General features: G+C 59.3%; 1 protein-coding gene across 1 annotated transcript; it reads left to right on the top strand.

Moving 5' to 3' along the window:
- The first annotated feature begins 8,587 nt into the window (after positions 1 to 8,587).
- MINAR1 (membrane integral NOTCH2 associated receptor 1) lies at positions 8,588 to 17,416 on the top strand. The gene is made up of 4 exons (XM_054713421.1): positions 8,588 to 10,289; positions 10,332 to 10,966; positions 12,851 to 13,102; positions 17,219 to 17,416. The coding sequence occupies exons 1-4, from the start codon at positions 8,588 to 8,590 to the stop codon at positions 17,414 to 17,416; spliced, it is 2,787 nt and encodes a 928-aa protein (XP_054569396.1).
- The last annotated feature ends 5,531 nt before the right edge of the window (positions 17,417 to 22,947 follow it).

Below are 22,947 nucleotides of genomic sequence, written 5' to 3' on the forward strand. Positions count from 1 at the left end.
CTCAACGCCACCCTCCGGGAACCACAGGCCGGCCTTGCCCACCCAGGGGTGCCCTCCCCTGCTGTCCAGCCCGGGCACCCCCCACCTGCCAACCATGCTCCCTGGGGCGGCCCAGCCCCCACAGCCACCCCTCACCAGCTTCCGTGGGGTGCTGGGGCGTCGGGTGGCACCTGAGGGGTTTAACCGTGACCCCCCGCTCCATGTGGCCTTGTTCTGCGGGAAGGTCCCAGAGGGTTAATCTGTGAGTCCGCAGCTGGGGGGACGGGCACAGGCTCAGGCCCCCCCCCCCCATCAGTAGGGACTCAGCAGCATTCAGCGAGGGGTTCTGACCCTGGCTCTCCAGGACGGGCGTGGTGGCTGGGAGGTGGCAGGGCCTGTGGGCTGTGGCTGGCCACTTCGCTGCTGGCTCTGCGGGTGCGTGACGGGGGCAGCCTGGCCGACACGGATGCGGCCCGCGGGGCACCCCTTTCTCCAGCACACAAGCTGCTGCCCATCCCCCCTCTCCCGGGTGGAGGGGTGGAGACGGACGGTGGGTGCGTGTCCCTCCTTCGTTCCCCTGTCCGTGGCCACCGGCGTGGATGGACCCGGGCCTGCAGGGAGAGAAGCCAGCGGATGCCGTGGGAGGGGGATGGCAGCGGGGCCTGTTGAAATAAGAGGGCCCGGCCGGCCAGCTGGCTCCGTGGTTGAGCGTCGACCTAGGAACCAGGAGGTCACGGTTCGATTCCCGGTCGGGGCACATGCCCGGGTTGCGGGCTCACTCCCCAGTGGGGGGCGTGCAGGAGGCGGCTGATCCGTGATTCCCTCTCATCATGGATGTCTCTCTCTTTCCCTCTCCCTTCCTCTCTGATCAATAAAAAAAAATATATATATATTTTAAATATTTTATTGATTTTTTACAGAGAGGAAGGGAGAGGGATAGTTAGAAACATCGATCATCTGCCTCCTGCACACTCCCTACCAGGTATGTGCCCGCAACCAAGGTACATCCCTTGACCGGAATCGAACCTGGGACAGTCCGCAGGCCGACGCTATCCACTGAGCCAAACCAGTCAGGGCAATATTTTTAAAAAATAAAATAGCCCTAGCTGGTGTGGCTCAGTGGATAGAGCGTCCGGCTTTGGACTGAAGGGTCCCGGGTTCCATTCCAGTCAAGGGTACATGCCAGGGTTGTGGGCTTGATCCCCAGTGTGGGGCGTGCAGGAGGCAGCCGATCCATGATTCTCTCTCATCATGGATGTTTCTCTCTCCCTCTCCCTCTCCTTCCTCTCTGACATCAATAAAAATATATTTAAAAAAATAAAATAGCCGAAACCGGTTTGTCTCAGTGGATAGAGTGTCAGCCTGCGGACTCAAGGGTCCCGGGTTCGATTCCGGTCAGGGCATGTACCTTGGTTGCGGGCTCCATCCCCAGTGAGGGGGTGTGCAAGAGGCAGCTGATCCATGGTTCTCTCTCATCGTGGATGTTTCTCTCTCTCTATCCCTCTCTCTTCCTCTCTGTACAAAATCAATAAAAATATATTTAAAAAAAAAAAAAAAAAAAAAAACAAAGAAGAGAGAAGGGTGTCAGAGGGAGGAGGCCGCCTGGTCTGGGAGGGACAGGTGTGCGCCCTGTCACCGGCCTTCTCGTTTATCCGAGGGACGCGGAGCGGGGGAGGGAGGGGGGTCCGAGGACAGAGCCGCCGCAGAGATTTCCTTGGGCGCCCGGGGCCTGCAGGGAACGTCTTAAATGTCTGAGAAATAAAGCCCGATTTCGCCGTGCGTGTGTCTGAGGGATCGTAAATGTCAGTCGTCAGAGAGAGAGAGAGAGAGAGAGAGAGAGAGAGAGAGAGAGAGAGAAAGAGAGAGAGAGAGACTCCATCTGTTTATTTGCATTTCTGATGAGTTTGGAGGGAGTGATGTGTGGCCCTTAACACTGGGAAGGCCGGCAGACAAAGGGTCCTTTGTGGGTTTCACATCCATAAAGCCATCCTCTCTCTCCTGCCGGTGCGGGTGCAAAATTGATGGGACTTCAGCCCCGAAGGCCTGGGCGTGGATTAACTCTTTGACAGTCAATCGGGAACATCTATGTTCCCGTGACGGGGAGGCGCCCGCCCGCCCGCCTGCCTCTCTCCACGGCACACAGAACCGGTCTGGGGGTTTCTCCCCCGGGGACCCCCCAAATTACGTCCTTCCTCGAACCTGGACAAATGGGGAGCAGGAAGCGGTGTTGTGGGTCCGGCTCTGGGGCTGCCGGCGGGGGATGGGGGGGCGGGGGGTGCGCCCACAGAGGGAGGGGGCAGGGGCTGCTCCACGCTGGTTCCAGCCACGCGGTCGCGTCTCTTCTCCAACTGGCTGGGGCGAGGTCCCACGTTCCTCTGTGACCGCGTACCAGACCCCCCCCCCCCTCAGGCCTTCTGGGTGTTAGATGTTGGCGCTGACCTGCAGGCTCGGTGCCAATGAAAGGGGCGGGGGGGGGGGGGGGGCGGCCAGTGTAGCTCAGGGGCTGAGCGTCGACCTATGAACCAGGAGGTCAGGGTTCGATTCCCGGTCAGGGCACATGCCTGGGTTGCGGGCTCCATCCCCAGTGTGGGGCGTGCAGGAGGCAGCCGATCCATGATTCTCTCTCATCATTGATGTTTCTCTCTCCCTCTCCCTTCCTCTCTGAGATCAATAAAAAATATATTAAAAAAATAAAATAGCACTAGCCGGTGTGGCTCAGTGGATAGAGCGTCCGGCTTTGGACTGAAGGGTCCTGGGTTCGATTCCCGGTCAAGGGCACAGGCCAGGGTTGCAGGCTCCATCCCCAGTGGTGGGCGTGCAGGAGGCAGCCAATCAGTGATTCCCTCTCATCATGGATGTTTCTATCTCTCTCTCCCTCTCCCTTCCTCTCTGACATCAATAAAAAATATATTTTAAAAGATAAAAGAAAATGAATTGCTCTGTGAGCTTGGACTTAGAGCGAGGGGCTTTGTCTGTAGCCAACGCAGAGAGCTGCCTGCTGAATGGACCGCACGCTTGTGCACATCCCCCCCTCCCGCACCCCGCTCCCCCGTTCCCCGCCCCAAACTCCATCCTTAGAGAGGGATCGTTGGACACCACGGCTGTATGATGCTCCCCGTGCTCCGAGCACCACCCCCCGCCCCCAGCCCCCTGCGGGCTTCCGGACGGCCTTTGCCGCTGGTTCTCCTGTGAGGACAGATTGCAAAAGCTCTCGGCCGGCCAACGCCAGCATCCCTACTGTGTGTCTCCCCCGGTGTGCGCGCCCCCGGCGCCCTGGCCTCCGCCATGCCCATCCCGTGCCGGGGGCTGCGTGCCCGCCCGGGCGGGGGGGGGAGAAGAGGGGACGTGGACAGTGATTGGCACCCTGCAGCCGCTTGTGCTGAGCCTGGGGTTTCAAGCAAGAAACGTCTCTTGCAGGAGGCTGACCTCGCAAGTCTTCTGGTGACGGGAGGAGACGCAAATAAACTCAGCTGAGAAGATAAAGCCGAAAGGTCAGCAGATCAGAGGAGACTGTGGGTGCACACGGAGCGGCCAGATGATGACGATCTCTGAACGCATAGTAATCTGGCCACTCAGTGTGTGTATATATATATATATTAGAGGCCCGGTGCATGAATTCGTGCATGGGTGGGGTCCGCCCAGCCTGGCCAGGGGGAGGGGACATGGGCGGTTGGCCGGCCTGCCTGCTGGTCGAACTCCAGGTCGAGGGGACAATGTGCATATTAGCCTTTTATTCTATAGTATACACACTGAGTGGCCAGATGATTATGCGTTCAGAGGTCATCATCACCTGGCCACTCAGTGTAGAACCCTGGGGGAGCCTGAAGGGCAGACAACCAGCCGGAGGGGAGGGTGCGGGGGGTGCGGGTGGGGAGGACAGGCCAACGGAGAGACACAGGGGTCAGGGCCTGTCTCCGATCAGCCGGCGTGGCTCAGTGGTTGAGTGTCGACCTATGAACCAGGAGGTCACGGGTTTTTTTTTAAAGTATTTTTATTGATTTCAGAGAGGAAGAGAGAGCTAGAAACATCAATGATGAGAGGGAATCATGGATCGGCTGCCTCCTGCAGGTTGGACCGAGCCCGCCACCCAGGCATGTGCCCTTGACAGGAATCGAACCTGGGACCCTTCAGTCCGCAGGCTGACGCTCTATCCACCGAGCCACACCGGCCAGGGCAGGAGGTCACGTTCGATTCCCGGTCAGGGCACAGGCCGGGGTTGTAGGCTTGATCCCCAGTGGGGGGCGTGCAGGAGGCGGCCGATCCGTGATTCTCTCTCCTCATGGATGTTTCTCTCTCTCTCTCTCTCCCTCTCCCTGCCTCTCTGAAATCGATAAAAATATTTTTTTAAAAAGAGAGGCATCATCAGAGTAGGTGTGGGATGGGGAGTGCGCAGTGATGGGTGTGGGCAGTGGGAGGTGGTCTCTTCCTGCATCCCCGTTGCCATGGGGACGCCTCTGTCAGGGCAGACCGGGTGGGGGTCCGGCTCCCCCCCTGGACTGCGGGCCCTGTCCCCGTCGGTCCCGGTGGCCCGCGCGACCCCGCTCTGATGACTCGCCAGGCCCCAGGCCAGTGGTCGGCAAACTCATTAGTCCACAGAGCCAAATATCAACAGGACAACGATTGAAATTTCTTTGGAGAGCCAAACTTTTTAAACTTAAACTTCTTCTAACGCCACTTCTTCAACATAGACTCGCCCGGGCCGTGGTGTTTTGTGGAAGAGCCACACTCCAGGGGCCAAAGAGCCGCATGTGGCTCGCGAGCCGCGGTTTGCCGACCACGGGGCTAGGGAAACGCACCGGATTAGAAGACACTCCGCAAGACACTCAGTCTGAACGAGGGTGGGGCTTGGTTCTCTCCTGCCCTTCGGCACCGGGAGGCTCACCTGGGAGTCACTGGAAGCAGAACGGGCCCAGAATTCCAGGCTGGGTCTCGGGGTGACGGGCCAGGGGGGAGTCCTGGGGACATCACCAGTTCCCACCCCCGTGGCTGCTGTCAGTGGACAGAGGTGCTGCCCGATGGGCTGGATGAGCCAGGTCTGAGCGGGGTGATGAGGGCAGGGCTGTGCCCTCGGAGGACCGGGGGCCCCGGGCAGGTGTGCTGGGCTGCGCAGACAGGTAGGGGGGCGTCGGGACCCCTCCCCTGTGGCCGGCCCCTGTGGCCAGCAGAGAATGGCCCTCACGATGCCCACGTGAGCTGCCAAGGCGAAGGAGACGGGGGATGCGGTGAAGTTAAGGGCGTGGAGACGGGGTGGGGGGTGCTGGCTTATCTGCTGGGCCCAGTGGACCCCCGTCTGGGAATCGGGAAGAGGAGGCCGAGTGGGAGAGGCGGCGAGGTGATTCCTGGCCTTGAAGGTCGGGGAAGGGGCCGCGGGGCCAGGGATCGCCTCCTCGGGGAACTGGGAAAGGCCAGGAAACGGATCTGCCCCGGAGCCTCCGGGAGGCACGCGGCGGCCCGGCAGACACCCCGATGTGAGCCCAGGCGCGCCCCTAGGGTCGTCTGCCCTCGCCTATCCGAACGTGACCGGTCGGCGTGGCTTTGAGCCGCTGTGTTTGGGCCCCTTTGTTATAGCAGCAACGGGAAACGGAGACACGCAAACCTCTGGAATGACCAGGATGGGTTGCCTGGGTGTGTGTGTGTGTGTGTGTGTGTGTGTGTCAACTGAACTGGGCAGAACCAGAGGACGATTTTATCCGACTTCTTGGGGGTGGGTGGGGGGGCGGGTACGTGGACGCCCTGGAGAGTCGGATCAGACCTCCGCCGTCGGCCTGTTTTCCTTCATTCCTCAAACTCTATCCTCTCTAGACGGAACCCGTGGAGCCCCAGGGTTCCATGGACCCCCAGTTTGGGAAACACAACAAAAACAACAACGGACCCTCAACACTCCCCCGGAAGGCGTGGAGACCACACAGTCCCGCCTGGGGATAAGGGGGCCGCATGCAGGATCTAGAATACGCGTGTGGCTTTCTCACTGAAATGGAAGTAACTTAAAAGCAAAACATAGCCCTGGCTGGTGTGGCTCAGTGGCTAGTGCGTCGGCCCGGGGACAGAGGTGTCTCCCTCCCCGCCCAGAATATAGGCTCATGGGGCAGGGGGGGGGGGGAGTTTTTCTCGTCTGATTTATATGAGCTGAAACCGTGCGCGTGCCAGTTACAAAATGAACCTTTTTCTAAGGAATAAACGGATGTTCCCTTTGACCCCGTTAGTGACCTCCGAAGGGTGAGAAAACCCAAGCTCGGAGGTGACAGCTGACTTCCCCTAAGTTCCCATCGCTGGCATTTGCCTACCAACCCTCGCCTCTTGATTTATTTATTTTTAAAATATATTTTATTGATTTTTTACAGAGGGGAAGAGAGAGGGAGAGAGAGTTAGAAACATCGATGAGAGGGAAACATCCATCAGCTGCCTCCTGCACACCCCCCACTGGGGATGTACCTGCAACCAAGGTACATGCCCTTGACCGGAATCGAACCCGGGACCCTCCAGTCCACAGGCCGTCGCTCTATCCACTGAGCCAAACTGGCCAGGGCTATTTGTTTTTTGAAAAAATATATTTTTATTGATTTCAGAGAGGAAGGGAGAGAGAGAGAGAGAGAGAGATAGAGAGAGAAGAAACATCAATGATGAGAGAGAATCATGGATCGGCTGCCTCCTGCACGCCCCACACTGGGCATGGAGCCCTGACCGGGAATTGAACCCTGACCTCCTGGTTCCTAAGTCGACGCCCAACTCTGAGCCACGCCGGCCGGGCCTCCTTAATTTTTTGCTTAGAAAATCACAAAATCAGAACCTTTAAGTAACGCAGACCTGAAAGGAAGAAGAAAGCACGGAGGGACAATTACTGTTAGCATTTCAGTGGAGAGGGAGTGAGTGTTCACATACATAGAGAGAAATCATGTGACATCCTAGCTTATCGAATAATAGACAAACATGTAAATTGACCGTACCTTCGCCACACCAACAGCCAATCAGGAGTGAGTATGCAAAATAACCCGACCAAGATGGAAGGTTAATTTGCATATGCAGGCACAAAGTGACCGGGCGGGCGGGACGCCTGCTATGAGGGGGAGGGAGGGGGTGGAGGGAGCTCCAGGAATGGTGCTCCGGCCGGGAGCGAGGACTTGGCGGCCCAGGAGCGGGGACTTGCCGGCTCCCAGGCGGCCGAGAGTGAAGCCAGGAGAAGGAAGGCCTATTCTTGCACAAATATCATGCAACGGTCCTCTAGTATAATAATAGAGGAATATGCAAATTGTCCGGGACGCCGTAACATCACGACCGCTCAGCAGGCGGGGCCTTGCAGCATCCGGGATGGGGGCGGGGCCATGGCGGGGGTTAGGCAGGCACGCTCAGAGGGAGGCCTCCACCGAGGGCCAGGCCCCGGGGGTCTGTAGGCCTTCCCCAGCTCCGGCCTACCTTTTTGGGGCAATCCATTGAGGAGTCCCGGATGGGTGGGCAGGGCCTACCTCTTGGGGGCGATGGATCACGGGGCCCCCACATTGCAACAGGGCACAGGCCAGGCTGGGGGACCCCCCGCCCAGGTGCACGAATTTCATGCACCGCGCCACTAGTATTACAATGTGTCATCTGGTGGCATGCTTTTTCACTTCAGTAAAGATCAGACCTGCCAATCACTCTGTTTCTGCAACGTGACTTAGGGACGCGGCCTGGCGTTCCATTGTCCCCGCGGACTACAACGTTATGTAACCAACGGGATGCGGAGGTTACTGCTGATTTTTCCAGTACACACCACGCCGAAGAGACGTGTTAGCAGCACTTTTATAAAACACATATTTTTGTTGATCTCAGGGAGGAAGGGAGAGGGAGAGGGAGAGAGAGAAACACCAATGATGAGAGAGAATCCTGGATCGGCTGCCTCCTGCTCGCCCCCCATTGGGGATCGAGCCTGCAACCAGGGAATGTGCCCTGACCGGGAATCGAACCCTGTCCTCCTGGTTCCTAGGTTGATGCTCGACCACGGAGCCACACCGGCCGGGCCCTAGCATTTCTTTTTCTTTTCTTTTTTTGATATATTTTATTGATTTTTTACAGAGAGGAGGGGAGAGGGAGAGAGAGTTAGAAACATCGATGAGAGAGAAACATCCATCAGCTGCCTCCTGCACACCTCCCACTGGGGATGTGCCCGCAACCAAGGTCCATGCCCTTGACCGGAATCGAACCCGGGACCCTTCAGTCTGCAGGCCGACGCTCTATCCACTGAGCCAAACAGGTTAGGGCTCTTTTTTAAAAAATATATTTTTTATTGATTTCAGAGAGGAGGGGAGAGGGAGAGAGAGATAGAAACATCCGTGATGAGAGAGAATCACGGATCGGCTGCCTCCTGCACACCCCGCACTGGGGATGGAGCCCGCAACCCGGGCCTGTGCCCTGACCGGGAATCGAACCCGTGACCTCCTGGTTCCTAGGTCGATGCTCGACCGCTGAGCCACGCCGGCCGGGCCCTAGCATTTCTTTATGTGTTTGACAACAAGCTTGACTTAGAACTCCACTGGTGTTACTAACCCTCTCCTTCCCCCCCCCCCCCTTCGCCCCGTTTCTGATGCTGTCGCTGTAGAACCGGCGGGAAGGCTCCGTGCCGCCGGCGTCCTGAGCCATGGAGGCCGGTCAGGACGCCTCCCTGTTCCTGGCGAAGATGCTGGAGGAGCTGGACAGCAAGCGCCGCCACGTCTCCTACCAGGACCTGTGCCGGTCGCTGTGCGCCCGCTTCGACCTGCCGCAGCTCGCCCGGCTGCGCGGCGTGCTGTTCTGCACGGCCTGCCTGGACCCCGGCTTCCCCGCCACCCTGTTCAAGGACAAGATGAAGTGCCCGGGCAGCAGCCAGCAGTCCAAGAAGATCATGGTGGCCGCCGACATCGTCACCATCTTCAACCTCATCCAGATGACCGGGGGCGCGGCCCGGGACAAGCTGCCCGCGGCGTGCCCGACGGCGGCCGCCTGTGACTCCTGCCGGCCCGACGACGACGACGACACGGAGCCGCTGGGCTGCGGGCTGGCCCAGGGGCCCTTCGGCCAGGCCTTCCCCGCCCGGCAGCCGGCCCCGTGCCGGGAGGCGGACTGCACGGACTGCCCGCAGTTCGTACCCGCCTCCGAGCCCAGTTTCCTGCTGGGCGTCGGCAAGGAGGCGAAGGCCCGGGCCGCCTCGCTGGAGCGGCTGCAGGCCCGGGCCCCGTACGCGGCGGCCGGCCCGCAGCCCTGTGAGATGCAGAGGACCTACTTCCCCATGACCCTGGACAGCGAGTCCGTCTCGGACCAGGACTCGCTGCCCGGGCCCCCGGGCGGCGTCCAGGGGACCTTCGTCGCCAATGACGACGAGGAGGAGCCCTTTGGGGTCCGGTCCTGCCTCCAGAAAAGGACCATCTTCAAGGGGGACTTCCAGAACCTGCTGGCCGTGTCCCCCGGCTTGGCCGGCCCGGCCGACGAGGCCGAGGCGGGGCACGGGGACCCCCAGAGCCGGAAGGAGCCCCCCAAGGCCCTCTTCTTGAATCACAGCTTCGACGTGCCCTACGGCGCCCGGTACCTGAACGCCGCCGCCGCCGCCGCGTACTCCCCGGTCCCCGACAAGAGGCGGGCCAAGCACGAGAGCCTCGACGACCTGCAGGCGTCCACGTACTTCGGGCCCACGCCCGCGATGGGGACCCCCGACGCCAGGCGCGGCCCCGGGGGACGGCCGGGCAAGCAGACGCCCTGGCCGGCCAAGAGCTGGAGCCTGAACGCGGAAGAGGTCCCCGACGCGGAACGGTGCCTCTTCCACAGGAACCCGTCCTACGAGAAGCTGCAGCGTTACCCCAGCCCCGGCGTCCCCGCCCCGGACCAGCGCCCGGCCTACCTCGCGCCCCCGACGACGACGACGACGGAGCAGCAGCCCCTGCTCCCTGCGGGCTACGCGGCCACCACCAACGGGCTCCACGCCCCAGCGACGGCGTCCCCCGTCGCCGGCCTGGAGGAGCGGGAGCCGGGGACAAAGGTCAAGGACAAGAGCATCAGCAGCACGGGCGGGCAGCTGAGCTCCGACACCAGCAGCGTGGGCACCCAGACGGAGCAGCCGGGGCCGGAGCCCAAGCCACGCCAGGACCTGCAGGGCCCGTACGGGGACAGGCACGCCAACGTGGCCACCGCCGCGAGGCCGTCGGACGACGACTCGGAGATCGTCAGCGACGACATCAGCGACATCTTCCGCTTCCTGGACGACATGAGCCTCAGCGGCTCCACGGGGGTGATCCACTCCTCCTGCTGCGACAGCACGGGGTCCCTGTCCCAGCTGCCCAGGTCGGACGGCGACAGCTCCCTGGAGCGCGGCGGCGGCGGCGGCGGCAGAGGCAGCAACGTCGTGGGAGCAGCTGCCGCCAAGCTGGCCGGCGAGCTCCCCGGCAGCCAAGGAGAAAAGGGCAAGCGGGGCCCCGACCGCGGCGGCCCCCGCTCCGAAGAGGAGCTGAAGACCAGCGTCTGCAAGCTGGTGCTCCGGATCGGGGAGATCGAACGCAAGCTGGAGTCGCTGTCGGGGGTCCGCGACGAGATCTCCCAGGTTTTGGGCAAACTGAGCCAGCTGGATCGGAAGATGCAGCCGCCCGAGAGGGCGCGGGGGCAGGCGGACCTGAGCTCCCTGACCAGCGGGGCCCCGTCCGAGGAGAGCGCCTCCCCCCGGGGGCTCCCGGCCCGCCGCGGCTCCCGGGGCGGGCCCAAAGCAGACGGGGGCGGCGGGGGCGCCGACTGGTGCTGCTCGGACGGCGGCGGGAGCCACAGCGAGAGCCTGCGTGTGAAGGCGCTGAAGCGGAGCCTCTTCGCCAGGCCGTCGTCCCGGTCGCTGACGGAGGAGGACAGCGCCACCGAGTCCAAAGTCGCCAGCATCGCCAACTCGCCCCGGGACTGGCGCACCATCACCTACGCCGGCCGCCTGAGCCTGGACGGGGAGGAGGAGGAGGTCAGAGGCCGGGGCCCCGGGGAGAGCAAGGGCTGGCGTCGGAAGTCGAAAGAGGTAATGGGAACGGGGCGCGGTGGGGTGCGTGTGCCGGCCTCCGGGCCCTCCCCCCCCCCCCCCCGGGGTGGGTGGGCTTCCCAGTCGGGGCAGAGAGCAGAGCACAGGCGGCCGGGGTCAGCTGGGAGGAGCTGGTGCAGCGACCCCCCAGGTGTGGGAACCCAGATCCTCGCAGAATAGCGGGGGGAAGCGGCGGGGCAGGCACGGTCCCCAAGGAAACAGGAGGACGCGGGTGAAGAACACGAGGGAAGTGACGTTAAAGTGTCCCTTTTGTGGACTTCGGTACATGCATGGCGCTCCTTAAAAAAAAAAAAAAAAAAAAAAAAAAAAAAAAAAAATATATATATATATATATATATATATATATATATATATATATATATATATTTTTAAAGCCCTGGCTGGTGTGGTTCAGTGGATAGCGCATTGGCCTGGGGACCACAGGGTCCCAGGTTCGATTCCGGTCAAGGGCACGTACCCCAGCCTGGGCCCTGGTCGGGGTGCGTGCAGGGGGCAACCCATCCATGTGTCTCTCTCACAGCGATGTCTCTCTCTGTCTCCCCCCTCTCTCTTCCACTGTCTCCAAAATCAATGGAAAAATATCCTTGGGTGAGGATTAACAATAAATAAATAAATAAATAATAAATATATTTTTATTGATTTCAGAGAGGAAGGGAGAGGGATAGAGAGTCAGAAACATTGATCAGCTGCCTCCTGCACACCCCCTACTGGGGATGTGCCCGCAACCAAGGGACATGCCCTTGACCGGAATCGAACCCGGGACCTTCAGTCCGCAGGCCGACGCTCTGTCCACTGAGCCACACCACATAGGGCAATAAGAGTACTGTTTTTAAAAAAAGAAAAAAAAGAAGTGAGGTTCGAATCCCAGCTGTCCCACTGACGGGCTGTGTGACCCCGGGTCAGGGTCTCACCCTCTCTGGTCTGTGTGGGGATCATGGATTCAGCCCCGGGATGCTGTGGAGAGGATGAACTGAGATAATGCTGGTTGGGCCCTCAGCAGGGCCCTGGGAGGACTGTGATGTGATGGTGGTGGTGGGGGCTGCTGGCATCGGCCCGCCCCCAGCTTGGTGTGGGCCCCGCCCCCAGCTTATGAGGCCACGCCCACAACTCGGTGAGGCCCCGCCCCCAACTCAGTGAGGCCCTGCCCCCGGTTCAGTGAGGCCACGCCCCCAGCTTGGTGAGGGAGGCTCCGCCCCCGGTTCAGTGTGGGTCCTGTCCCCGCTTGGTGAGGCCCCACTCCCGGCTCAATGAGGCCCCGCCCTCAGCTTGGAGAGGCCACACCCCTGGCTCAGTGAGGCCCCGCCCCTGGCTCGGTGAGGCCCCGCCTCCAGCTCAGTGTGGGCCCTGCCCCTGGCTCAGTGAGGCCCCGCCCCCAGCTCGGTGAGGCCCCGCCCCCAGCTCAGTGCAGCTCAGTGAGGCCCCGCCCCCAGCTTAGTGAGGCTCCGCCCCCAGCTCAGTGCAGCTCAGTGAGGCCCTGCCCCCAGCTCAGTGAGGCCCCGCCCCCAGCTCAGTGAGGCCCCGCCCCCGGCTCGGTGAGTCAGGGTTCCGCAAAGGTTCCCTGAAGCCAGGCGGCGAGGTTGAGACCAGCTTCCCCCCTGGGCTGCTGTGCGCCCTGGGGCGGGTGCCGGGGCCTCTCTGGGCTCCGTCTCCTTCCCTGGCCTCGGGGCGGGGCTGGAGAGAGCAGGGGCGCCGGGAGGCCTGGAGAGAGCCGAGTCTCCCTGGCACCGACATGCTCGCTCTCAGCTGGTGCGGGCATCCCTGCGTGTTGCCATCCGATGCCCGGGGGATGCCCGGGGCCGAGGGAGGCAAAGCTGGCGGCGGCCCCGCCCCCCGTGAGACCCGCCCGCGCTGTGCCCCCCGCAGGCGGACAGGCAGTACGACGTCCCCCCGCAGCACCGCCGGCCCAGGCCGCCCAGGGACTTCCTGGTGGAGCAGGTGTTCAGCCCGCACCCCTACCCCGCCTCGCTCAAGGCCCCCCTGAAGAGCAACCCCCTGTACACCGACCTGCGGCTGACCGAGCTGGCCGAGGTGCGGCGGGGCCCGCCCTCCTGGGCCGCCGAGGAGTTCGCGCGGAGCGTGGGCGACAAGGGCAAGCTCGCGGCCCTGGACCTGCAGGTGAGCACCCGGGGCCTCGCGGGGCGGGAATGGGGGGCGGGGGCGGGGGAGAGGGGGTGCCGCGCCCTCCAGATGCAGGCAGGGACCGCGGTGGCCTTGACCTGCCTGTGCGCTGGGCCTCCAGCTCCCAGGCCGCCCTTGAATCCTGAGCAGAGAGTTTAACAAGCGGGCTCCTGTTTTGTTTCATGTTTGCCAACATGTAGCTGCTGTTTTGTTTCATGTTTGCAAACATGTAGCTGCTGTTTCTTAAAAATATATATTTTTATTGATTTCAGAGAGGAAGAGGAGGGAGAGAGAGATAGAAACATCTATGATAAGAGATAATCATGGACCAGCTGTCTCCTGCACGCCCCCTACTGGGGATCCAGCCGCAACCTGGGCATGTGCCCTGACCTGGAATCGAACCTGGGACCTTTCAGTCCGCAGGCCGACGCTCTATCCACTGAGCCACACCAGCTAGGGCTGTAGCTGCTGTTTTGTTACATGTTTGCAAACACGTAGCTGCTGTTTGGTTACTTGTGTGCAAACATGTAGCTGCTGTATTGTTACGTGTTTGCAAACATGTAGCTGCTGTATTGTTACATGTGTGCAAACATGTAGCTGCTGTATTGTTATGTGTTTACAAACATGTAGCTGCTGTATTGTTACATGTGTGCAAACATGTAGCTGCTGTTTGGTTACGTGTTTGTGAACATGTAGCTGCTGTATTGTTACGTGTTTGCAAACATGTAGCTGCTGTTTGGTTACATTTTTGCAAACATGTAGCTGCTGTTTTGTTAAATGTTTGCAAACATGTAGCTGCTGTTTGGTTACATCTTTGCAAACATGTAGCTGCTGTATTGTTATGTGTTTGCAAACATGTAGCTGCTGTTTTGTTACATGTTTGCAAACATGTAGCTGCTGTTTTGATACATGTTTGCAAACATGTAGCTGCTGTTTTGTTACATCTTTGCAAACATGTAGCTGCTGTATTGTTACGTGTTTGCAAACATGTAGCTGCTGTTTTGTTACATGTTTGCAAACATGTAGCTGCTGTTTTGATACATGTTTGCAAACATGTAGCTGCTGTTTTGTTACATGTTTGCAAACATGTAGCTGCTGTTTTGTTACATGTTTGCAAACATGTAGCTGCTGTTTTGTTACATGTTTGCAAACACGTAGCTGCTGTTTTGTTTTGTGTTTGCAAACATGTAGCTGCTGTTTTGTTAAATGTTTGCAATCACGTAGCTGCTGTTTGGTTACGTGTTTGCGAACATGTAGCCATGAGGATGCCTCGCTGACCTGCCGGCTTTGACCTTCTCACGGCTCTGGCTGCGCACCAAGGTGCTCATACCTGCTCGGCAGACCCGAGCCAAACTGTCTGATGCGATACAAGCTGGTTTCTCCCTCCCTCTGTAGCATGTGGGGTGAGCATGTGGTGGGGGCCAAACCATGGACGGCGTTTCCCTACACAGCAGCCCCAGGTGAGGGGCACCCGGGCCTGCGAGGGCGGGTGTGCCTGGAGGGCTGGGCTCTGCTCGCTCGTTTTGATGGCAGCTACGCCGTCTGCCTACGTCCCTGCTGGTCACCGCAGGCCCGGCCGGCGTGGCTCAGTGATTGAGCATCAACCCATGAACCAGGGTTCGATTCCCGGTCAGGGCACATGCCCGGGTGGCGGGCTGGATCCCCAGTGTGGGGCGTGCAGGAGGCAGCCGATCCATGATTCTCTCTCATCACTGATGTTTCTCTCTCTCTCTCTCTCTCTCTCTCTCTCTCTCTCTCTCTCCCTCTCCCTTCCTCTCTGAAATCAATAAAAATATATTTAAAAAAGTGAATTAAAAAACAAACATAGATCTTTGGATTAGAGCACTTTAGGTGACCTGACTTAAAAGTGTGCAGCTGCTAACTGGTGTGGCTCAGTGGATAGAGCATCGGCCTGCAGACTGAAGGGTCCCAGGTTCGATTCTGGTCAAGGGCATGTAGATTGGTTGTGGGCACATCCCCAGTGGGGAGCGTGCAGGAGGCAGCTGATCGATGTTTCTCTCTCATCGATGTTTCTAACTCTCTATCCCTCTCCCTTCCGCTCTGTAAAAAATCAATAAAATATATATTTTTAAAAGAAGTGTGCAACCGGCTGCACAAAATATGCAGAAACTGCTCCGCAGGCTCTGGAGGGTGTGAGCAGCGAGGCTCAGAAATGCACGCCCCATCACAGGGCCCCGTCAGCATCTGGACCGCCTTCGGGGCGTCTCCGGGGCCCACCTGCGAGCGCCGGGGGCAGGTGCAGGCCCTGTTCCCCGATGAGAACCGCAGGCGCTCGCCCGGGGCCCCTGGAGGCCTCGGCGTCGTCAGAGCGAGCAGCCGGTGAGAAACCTCATTTAAAATATCTCGTTCCCCAGGCTGGCTCGCAGCCCATACAGCGTGCCTCATTACGGAAGGAAGCCGATTGCCTTCTGGCGGGGTTGGAAGGGAAAAGCCCACGTCGGAGGTGGGGTTCACACACCGTTCCCCTCGGGGGCCGGCTGGGGAGGCCGGGGAGCAGGTGGCCGCCTGCTCCATCCTCGGGGGCCGGAGCCTGGTTCCCAGGTGCCCGGCGGGGAGGGCTGAGCCTCTAGCCTCCCCCCCTCCCCACCCTCTGAGGGCGTGTCAGCCACTTCGCTCCAGCAAAACCTGCCCGTCCTGGGTCCATCTCTCCCTCTGAGCGTCCGTGACACTGCCCAGGGGGGTAGACAAAGCCCAGGCCCCCGGGAGGGCGGCCTCGGCGCAGGCGTGAAGACACGCGTGCTAACAAGCGGAGCTGGGCCGACGCAGGAGAGCTCAGGGCAGCTCAGGGAGCCCAGGCCTCGGGGACCCGCTAACGACGCGTCCATTTTCAGGTGTCCACTTTCTTCTTCTTTATAAAACCCTGGAGGCCCGGTGCACGGGATTCGTGCCCTGATGGGGGGCGTGGCCTGTGGGGATGGCCCGCTGTGGGACTGCCGGTTATCCCAGGCAGCCGAGCGGCGTTCCCCCTGTGGGAGCGCCCTGACCACCAGGGGGCAGCTCCTGCGTCGAGCGTCTGCCCCCTGGTGGTCAGTTCGTGTCATAGCGACCGGTTGACCGGTCGTTCTGGTCCTTCCGCCTTTTGATCGCTGGGCTTTTATTAGATAGGATAGGATTTTTATCGATTTCAGAGAGGAAGGGAGCGGGAGAGAGACACATCAGTGAGGAGAGAGATTCATGGATCGGCTGCCTCCTGCACGCCCCACACTAGGGATGGAGCCCGCAACCCGGGCACGTGCCCTGACTGGGCATCGAACCCTGACCTCCTGGTTCCTAGGTGGACGCTCAACCCCTGAGCCACACCGGCCGTGCCAATAGCCTTGCTTGAGACACCTCCCTTCTCAGGGGCCCCCTGCTCGCCCTGCAGTGGAACCCGCCTGTCCTGGGTGGGGTGCCCTTGAATTTCAGTCCCATGTTCCTTGGCCCTGTTTTTTTATTTTTTTCCGAGGACATTTTTTAATTTTATTGATTTTTTTTACAGAGAGGAAGGGACAGGGAGAGAGTTAGAAACATTGATGAGAGAGACACATCGATCAGCTGCCTCCTGCACAGCCCCCACTGGGGATGTGCCCACAACCAAGGTACATGTCCTTGACCGGAATCGAACCCGGGACCCTTCAGTCCACAGGCCGAGGCTCTATCCACTGAGCCACACCGGTCAGGGCTTCGAGGCCCTGCCTTGCTCCTGCACACACCGACAACCCAGAAGTCGAGTGGGTCAAAACATGATGGCATAGCCCGGCTGGTGGGGCTCCGTGGCTGAGTATCGACCTAGGAACCAGGAGGTCAGGGTTCGATTCCCGGTCAGGGCACACGCCCGGGTTGCGGGCTCCATCCCCAGTGTGGGGCGTGCAGGAGGCAGCCGGTCCATGATTCTCTCTCCTCATCAATGTTTCTCTCTCTCTCTCCCTCTCCCTTCCTCTCTGACATCATTAAAAAACAACACGACGACATTGCAGTCAGGGAGGGGCAGGGGCGTGGTCCGAGTGGGCCGCGTCGGCAGGGGCCAGGTGCGCCGGGAGGCCCGCGGTCAGGACGGCTGTGACCCGCGTCCCGGGATTCGCCGTGTCTCTGACGCCTCCTCTCCCCTCTCAGACGCAGGAGTCGCTGAACCCGAACCACCTGGAGTACTGGATGGAGGACATTTACACGCCGGGCTACGACTCGCTCCTGAAGCGCAAGGAGGCCGAGTTCCGCCGGGCCCGGGTCTGCAAGCTGGCGGCGCTGGTGGCCGCAGCCGCCTGCACGGTCATCCTCGTCATCGTGGTGCCCCTGTGCACGATGAAGTCCTGAGCGGGACCCGGGACGCGCGCCGGGCCCCCCCACGTCCTCCTCCACGGCCTTCAACCGCGTGGCGCGTGGCAGCGGGCGGCTGAGGCCGAGACCGGACCCGGATCCTCAGGAGGCTGGCGTCCTGCCCGGACGGCCTCTGTCCGGGAGCCTGTGACGGTGTGATGGCGTGACGGCAGATACGCTTTATTTATTTGTTAATCCTCCCCCGAGGGTATGTTCCCATTGATTTTTAGGGAGAGGGGAAGGGAGAGGGAGAGACAGAGAGAAACATCGATGGGAGAGAGACACATCGATGGGTCGCCTCCCATATGAGCCCGACCAGGGCCCTGGGCCGGGGAGGAGCCTGCCACCCAGGTACGTGGCCTTGACCGGAATCGAACCCGGGACCCTTGGGTCCGCAGGCTGGCGCTCTATCCACTGAGCTACACCGGCTGGGGCTCAGATGCGTTTTGAGACGTGCAGTGACGTTTCCTGCCGAACGATTGGAACAAACTGCCAGCAATACAAATGGAATTATAAGGGGGGGGAAAAAAGGTGGGAACATGGATTCGATTCTTTCTGTTTCGATGGCATTTCCTGGTGGGGATGGCGAATGCCTGCCCTGGGGGCGGGGGGGAGTGAGGGAGCAGAGTGAGGAGGGAGGGGTGTCTGCGGTCCCTGCGGCCCCAGAGGTCTGCAGGGGAGGCCAAGGGGGTGTCCACAGGGCAGGTCCCTTCTCGGCTGACGTTCATCAAGGGCTACGACACGCACTCCCGCCCTCCTGTGGCCACTACGGAGTTCACAGTGGATCTTTCCCGGGAGCCTCGGGCCTCTGCCTGGTGCCCACGGCGGGAAGGAGCTGATGGCCCGATGGGGCGTGGCACGCACAAAGCGCTCCCCTCTCTGCTCCTCTGCTCCATGGGCCAGGGGACCGGCCAGGCAATGCAGGCCACCCCATGGGTGGGGGGGCGCTGCGAGACCTCAGATGTGTGGAAATCATGGCCCCCCTCTCCCCCGGGGTCCCCTGTTCCTGCTTGGTTGTGGGGCTCCGCTCCCCGATTCCCTGTCTCCTGGTGGCCCCCTCACTCCGCTCTTGCTCAGGGGTGAGGGGTTCGGGCCTTGTCCTTGTGCCTTGAAGGGTAGACATGATGGCGAGACCTCGGCGTCTGGCCGTCAGCCGCGGCCTCCGCGCACCGTGTCCAGGGGCTTTGCGAGCTTTCGTCGATGCCGCGATGGAGACGCTGGGCCGTCTCAGCCCCACGCCCCCCACCCCAGGCCCTGGTCCGGAGTTCTGAACACTGGCCCGCCGTGCCAACGGTAACCGCTCCGTAGCCACGTAGCCCTCCGTCTCTATGTCTGTCTCAATACCCACTTGTGGTTTGTCGTCTTCTCTGTCCCGCCTCCGTTCCCCCCGGCGGAGTGGGCTTGGACACACCGGGCACCCCTCTCAGCGTTTGACCCCCGAAGCCAGTGCTGGACAGGAACCTGCGGCCCCCTAATCACCCAGCTCCCGACAGAGACGCCAGGAAAACATCTCGGAGGTTCGAGCCTCAGGGGCCCAGCATCCAGCCCCCCCAAACCTCCCCGATCACGCTCAGCTGCTGCGTCCGACTCCGAGGCCCACTGCCGTTGGGAGAGACGGGACACGTGGTGCTGTGGGCCAGGCGGGGACGCTGCCCTCGGACTGGAGGGGAGCCTGCATTTTGGGAGGCCTGCGGGGTACCCGTCCCGGTCTCGGGTTTTCTCCGTGGTGACCGAGACAGGAGACTGAGGACGTATCACAGATCACAATCCATCGGTCGCTCTCTGTCGCCGGAAGGTTAGTGGTTTGGTGCCCCGGTTTGGGGTTGGGCACATTAAATCAGGTTGTTGTTGGGTTTTGTTTTGTGGTGTGTTTTTTTTTTCACCCCAAAGGGGAAGTGGGTATGGCCCCGTGTACATATTTCTCTCTTTTCCGTGTCCAGCGCAGCTAAAGAGTGGTCCGGTTCCTGAATAGGGGCGACAGGGGATTGAGAAAATGAAAGAGACAGACACAAATACAATAGGGAAAGCTGGGGCCAGGTGGGACCACTGTCCTCTGATAGAGAGACAGGGACTCAGAGCCAATACAGTGCGTTTATTTTATACAGCAAAAACCAGGAAGTTTCACTGAATCCCAAGACAAAGGAGATTATGTGCATTCTTGTGGCTTCTTTGTAACCGTCACTTCTGGGTGGGCCGGATAATCGTGTTTGTTCCTGGTGCTTGGCTGGATTTAGATAACGAAACCCACCCCCTGACGCCTGAGCTGAAGGTCAGGCTGACAACACTTCTGCCTCTGGCAAGGTGGGTTTCCAGGACGTGGCTTTGCCAACGCCGCTGGATTCAGCTGACAATAATTAAAGAAACGCTCACGTGCCTTCCCAGGCGCTCTCTACACCCACTGCCCTCTGGCCAGCTCTCTCCCACGTCCCGCCCCTCCATCGTCCCCAGCACCACAGACGAGACCCCTGAACGTCAAACACGGGCCATGCCCACCCTCCTGCTCCATGATGTGCGGGGAAGTGGAGATGCATGTACCCAGAGTGAGAAAAATCTTGTCAAATCCCAACTGGACTCCTCGCCTGCCAGTCAGATCATGGGGTGGACTGAACCCGCATGGCACTGCCTGGGGGAGGCGTTGCCTCGTGCAGCCCGTCTGGCCAGGTGCCTGGCTGCCCAGGGAGGGGGTGTGACCCTGAGCCCGGTCCCATGATGCAGGGGAGTGAAGGGACCCTGTGGGATTCTCTTCTACCCTTTTGGGATCTGGGGGGCCATCAGAACAACAGAGTTTTGCTCCAAGCCCAGTAGAGACTTTTTTTAAAAATCCTTACAGAAGGGTATTTCCCCCCATTGATTTCTAGAGAGAGTGGAAGGGAGGGAGGAAGAGAAGAGAGAGAGAAAGAAACATCGATGGGAGAGAAACACGTCGATGGGTTGCCTCCCGCACGTGCCCCAACCGGGGCCGGGGAACCTGCAACCGACCGACGTACGTGCCCGTGACTGGGAATCAAACCCGAGACCCTGTGGCCCGTGGGCTGGTGCTCTAACCACTGAGAAAACTGGCCAGGGTCAGGATAGCTTTTTTTTTCCCTTTTTTAATAGTCATGACCAATGAGTGTTTTATTTATTTACTAGAGGCCCGATGCACCAAGATTCATGCAAGAATGGGCCCTCCTTGCCCTGGCTGCCAGCACTGCCTTTGCTCTGGCTGGAGCCACCTTTCCGCCTTCCCACGCTGCCCAGAGGCCCAGAGCGGCTGGGGCGGTGTGGGACACCTGCGTTGTTGCCATGGTGATGATGCAAAGTCCCGCCTCACCCCCAGGCACTGGGCACCTGCGTATGCAAATTAATCCACCATCTTTGTTGGGTTAATTTGCATACTTACTCCTAATTGGCTGGTGGGTGTTGCAAAGGTATGGTCAATTTGCATATTTCTATTTTATTAGTGTAGATTATTCTTTTTAAATTACATTTTGATTGATGTCCGAGGAAAGGAGAGGGAGAAAGAGAGAAACATCCATGATGAGAGAGAATCATGGATCAGCTGCCTCCTGCACGCTCCCTACTGGGGATCGAGCCCACAACCCAGGCACGTGCCCTTGACTGGAATTGAACCCGGGACCTTTCAGTCTGCAGGCCGACACTCTATCCATTGAGCCAAACCAGCCAGGGCAGGGTCAGTATCGCTTTTAAATGAACTCAACATCATTGCCATGTCCTGGGCACATGCTAGATGGGTAACGCCCTCGGGAACCAGATTGGGGAGAGACCCAGGCAAGATGGGTTCCCAGGAGGAGTGTCCTCAGCTGGCGGCCCCGAGTCTGCCTGGTGCCAGGTCGCGGCCTCGGCTATGGCTGGAGCTCATGGACCCATGGGGTCTCGGGACCTGGAGACAGGGAAGTTCGCAGTTGGGGTCTCTCCATTGCCCCCCAAGCTCTTTGCAGCCTCATTGCCCTGGACCCCGACTCTCTCTAGCTCCCTGATGGGCAGGACAAGTCCAGCCCAGCCCGTCACACTGGCCTCCCTGAGCTCCCGGGGGTGACCTGGCCTGGCCCGGCCTCTGCCCCAGGGGCCCCCTCCCACCCCATGCTCAGGCGTCTCCACAGAAAGTGTAACTTCTTGCCCTGGCTGGTGTGGCTCAGTGGATAGAGCATCGACCTGCGGACTGAGGGGTCCCAGGTTTGATTCCGGTCAAGGGCACGTACCTTGGTTGCGGGCACATCCCCAGTGGAGGGTGTGCAGGAGGCAGCTGATGGATGTTTCTCTCTCATAGATGTTCCTAACTCTCCCTCTCCCTTCCTCTCTGTAAAAATCAATAAAATATATTAAAAAAAGAAAGAAAGTGTAACTTCTTGTGGCTGAGCCTAAAGTCCCTACATGATCAAAATCCACCTCATTTCCCTGCATTAAAGGAAGAAAAAAAAAAAAAAAAAAAAGAACATCCCGACATGATTTAAGGGGTTGGTTTGAAAGCAGACACCCTCGGGCGACGGTTAAATTCAGATCCCGCGTCCTCTCTTCTGGTCTGAATTGGCTCAGAGCCCTGCCTTGCAGAAATGCAAAGAAAAATTTCCCAGAATGCCCCACACTCCTTCTTCTTCTTCCTTTTTTTTTTTTTTTTTAAATAAAATACACCGAGTGGCCAGATTAGTATGATCTCTGAACACATAATAATCTGGCCACTCAGTGTATATCCTATAGAATAAAAGGCAAATATGCAAATTATCCCCTTGACCAGGAGTTCTACCAGCAGACAGGCCAGCCAACCGCCCATGTCCCCTCCCCCTGTCCAGGCTGGCCGGACCCCACCCATGCATGAATTCATGCACCGGGTCTCTAATACACACACACACACACACACATATATATCCTATATTATAAAAGGCTAATATATACATATACCCTGTGTGTGTGTGTGTGTGTGTATACTGAATGGCCAGATTAGCATGAGTTCAGAGATCATCATAATCTGGCCACTCAGTTTATATTCCTTTATTGATTTCAGAGAGGAAGGGAGAGGGAGAGAGAGAGAGAAGTAGAAACATCAATGATGAGAGAGAATCACTGATCGGCTGCCTCCTGCACGCCTCCCATTGTGGATCGAGCCCGCAACCCAGGCATGTGCCCTAACTGGGAATCGAACCCAGGACCCTTCAGTCTGCAGGCTGATGCTCTATCCATGGAGCCACACCAGCCAGGGCCCCACGCCCCTTCTTGAAACTGCAACTCCCGTTCAGCAAATCACACTTCTGCCACCCATTGCTCGCCAGTCGCATGCTGCTGGTCATTCAGGGCATGCGGCTACACGTCTGAAAACTGGGAGTTGAGTGGGACGGACATGCTCAGCTCGCTGTTCCCAGCGTGCCAGATGCCTGATTCCGATCTTGGAATAATGGAGGCAGCGCTGTCTCATTTACACTTTATCGCCGTAACAGCGATGACACATTTTTTTTTAACAAAAAAAAAAGCTCTGCCAATAGTGAATGATTCTTTTTTTAAAGTATGTTTTTGTTGATTTCAGAGAGAGAAGA

This window comes from Eptesicus fuscus, chromosome 25, assembly GCF_027574615.1.
Source record: "Eptesicus fuscus isolate TK198812 chromosome 25, DD_ASM_mEF_20220401, whole genome shotgun sequence".
Taxonomy (NCBI): Eukaryota; Metazoa; Chordata; class Mammalia; order Chiroptera; family Vespertilionidae; genus Eptesicus; species Eptesicus fuscus.

Coding starts and splice junctions, on each gene's coding strand:
- MINAR1 (XM_054713421.1), top strand. CDS start 8,588: ATGGAGGCCGGTCAGGACGCCTCCCTGTTCCTGGCGAAGATGCTGGAG. Junction 10,290..10,331: donor CGACAGCTCCCTGGAGCGCG/GCGGCGGCGGCG, acceptor TCGTGGGAGCAG/CTGCCGCCAAGCTGGCCGGC. Junction 10,967..12,850: donor GGCGTCGGAAGTCGAAAGAG/GTAATGGGAACG, acceptor TGCCCCCCGCAG/GCGGACAGGCAGTACGACGT.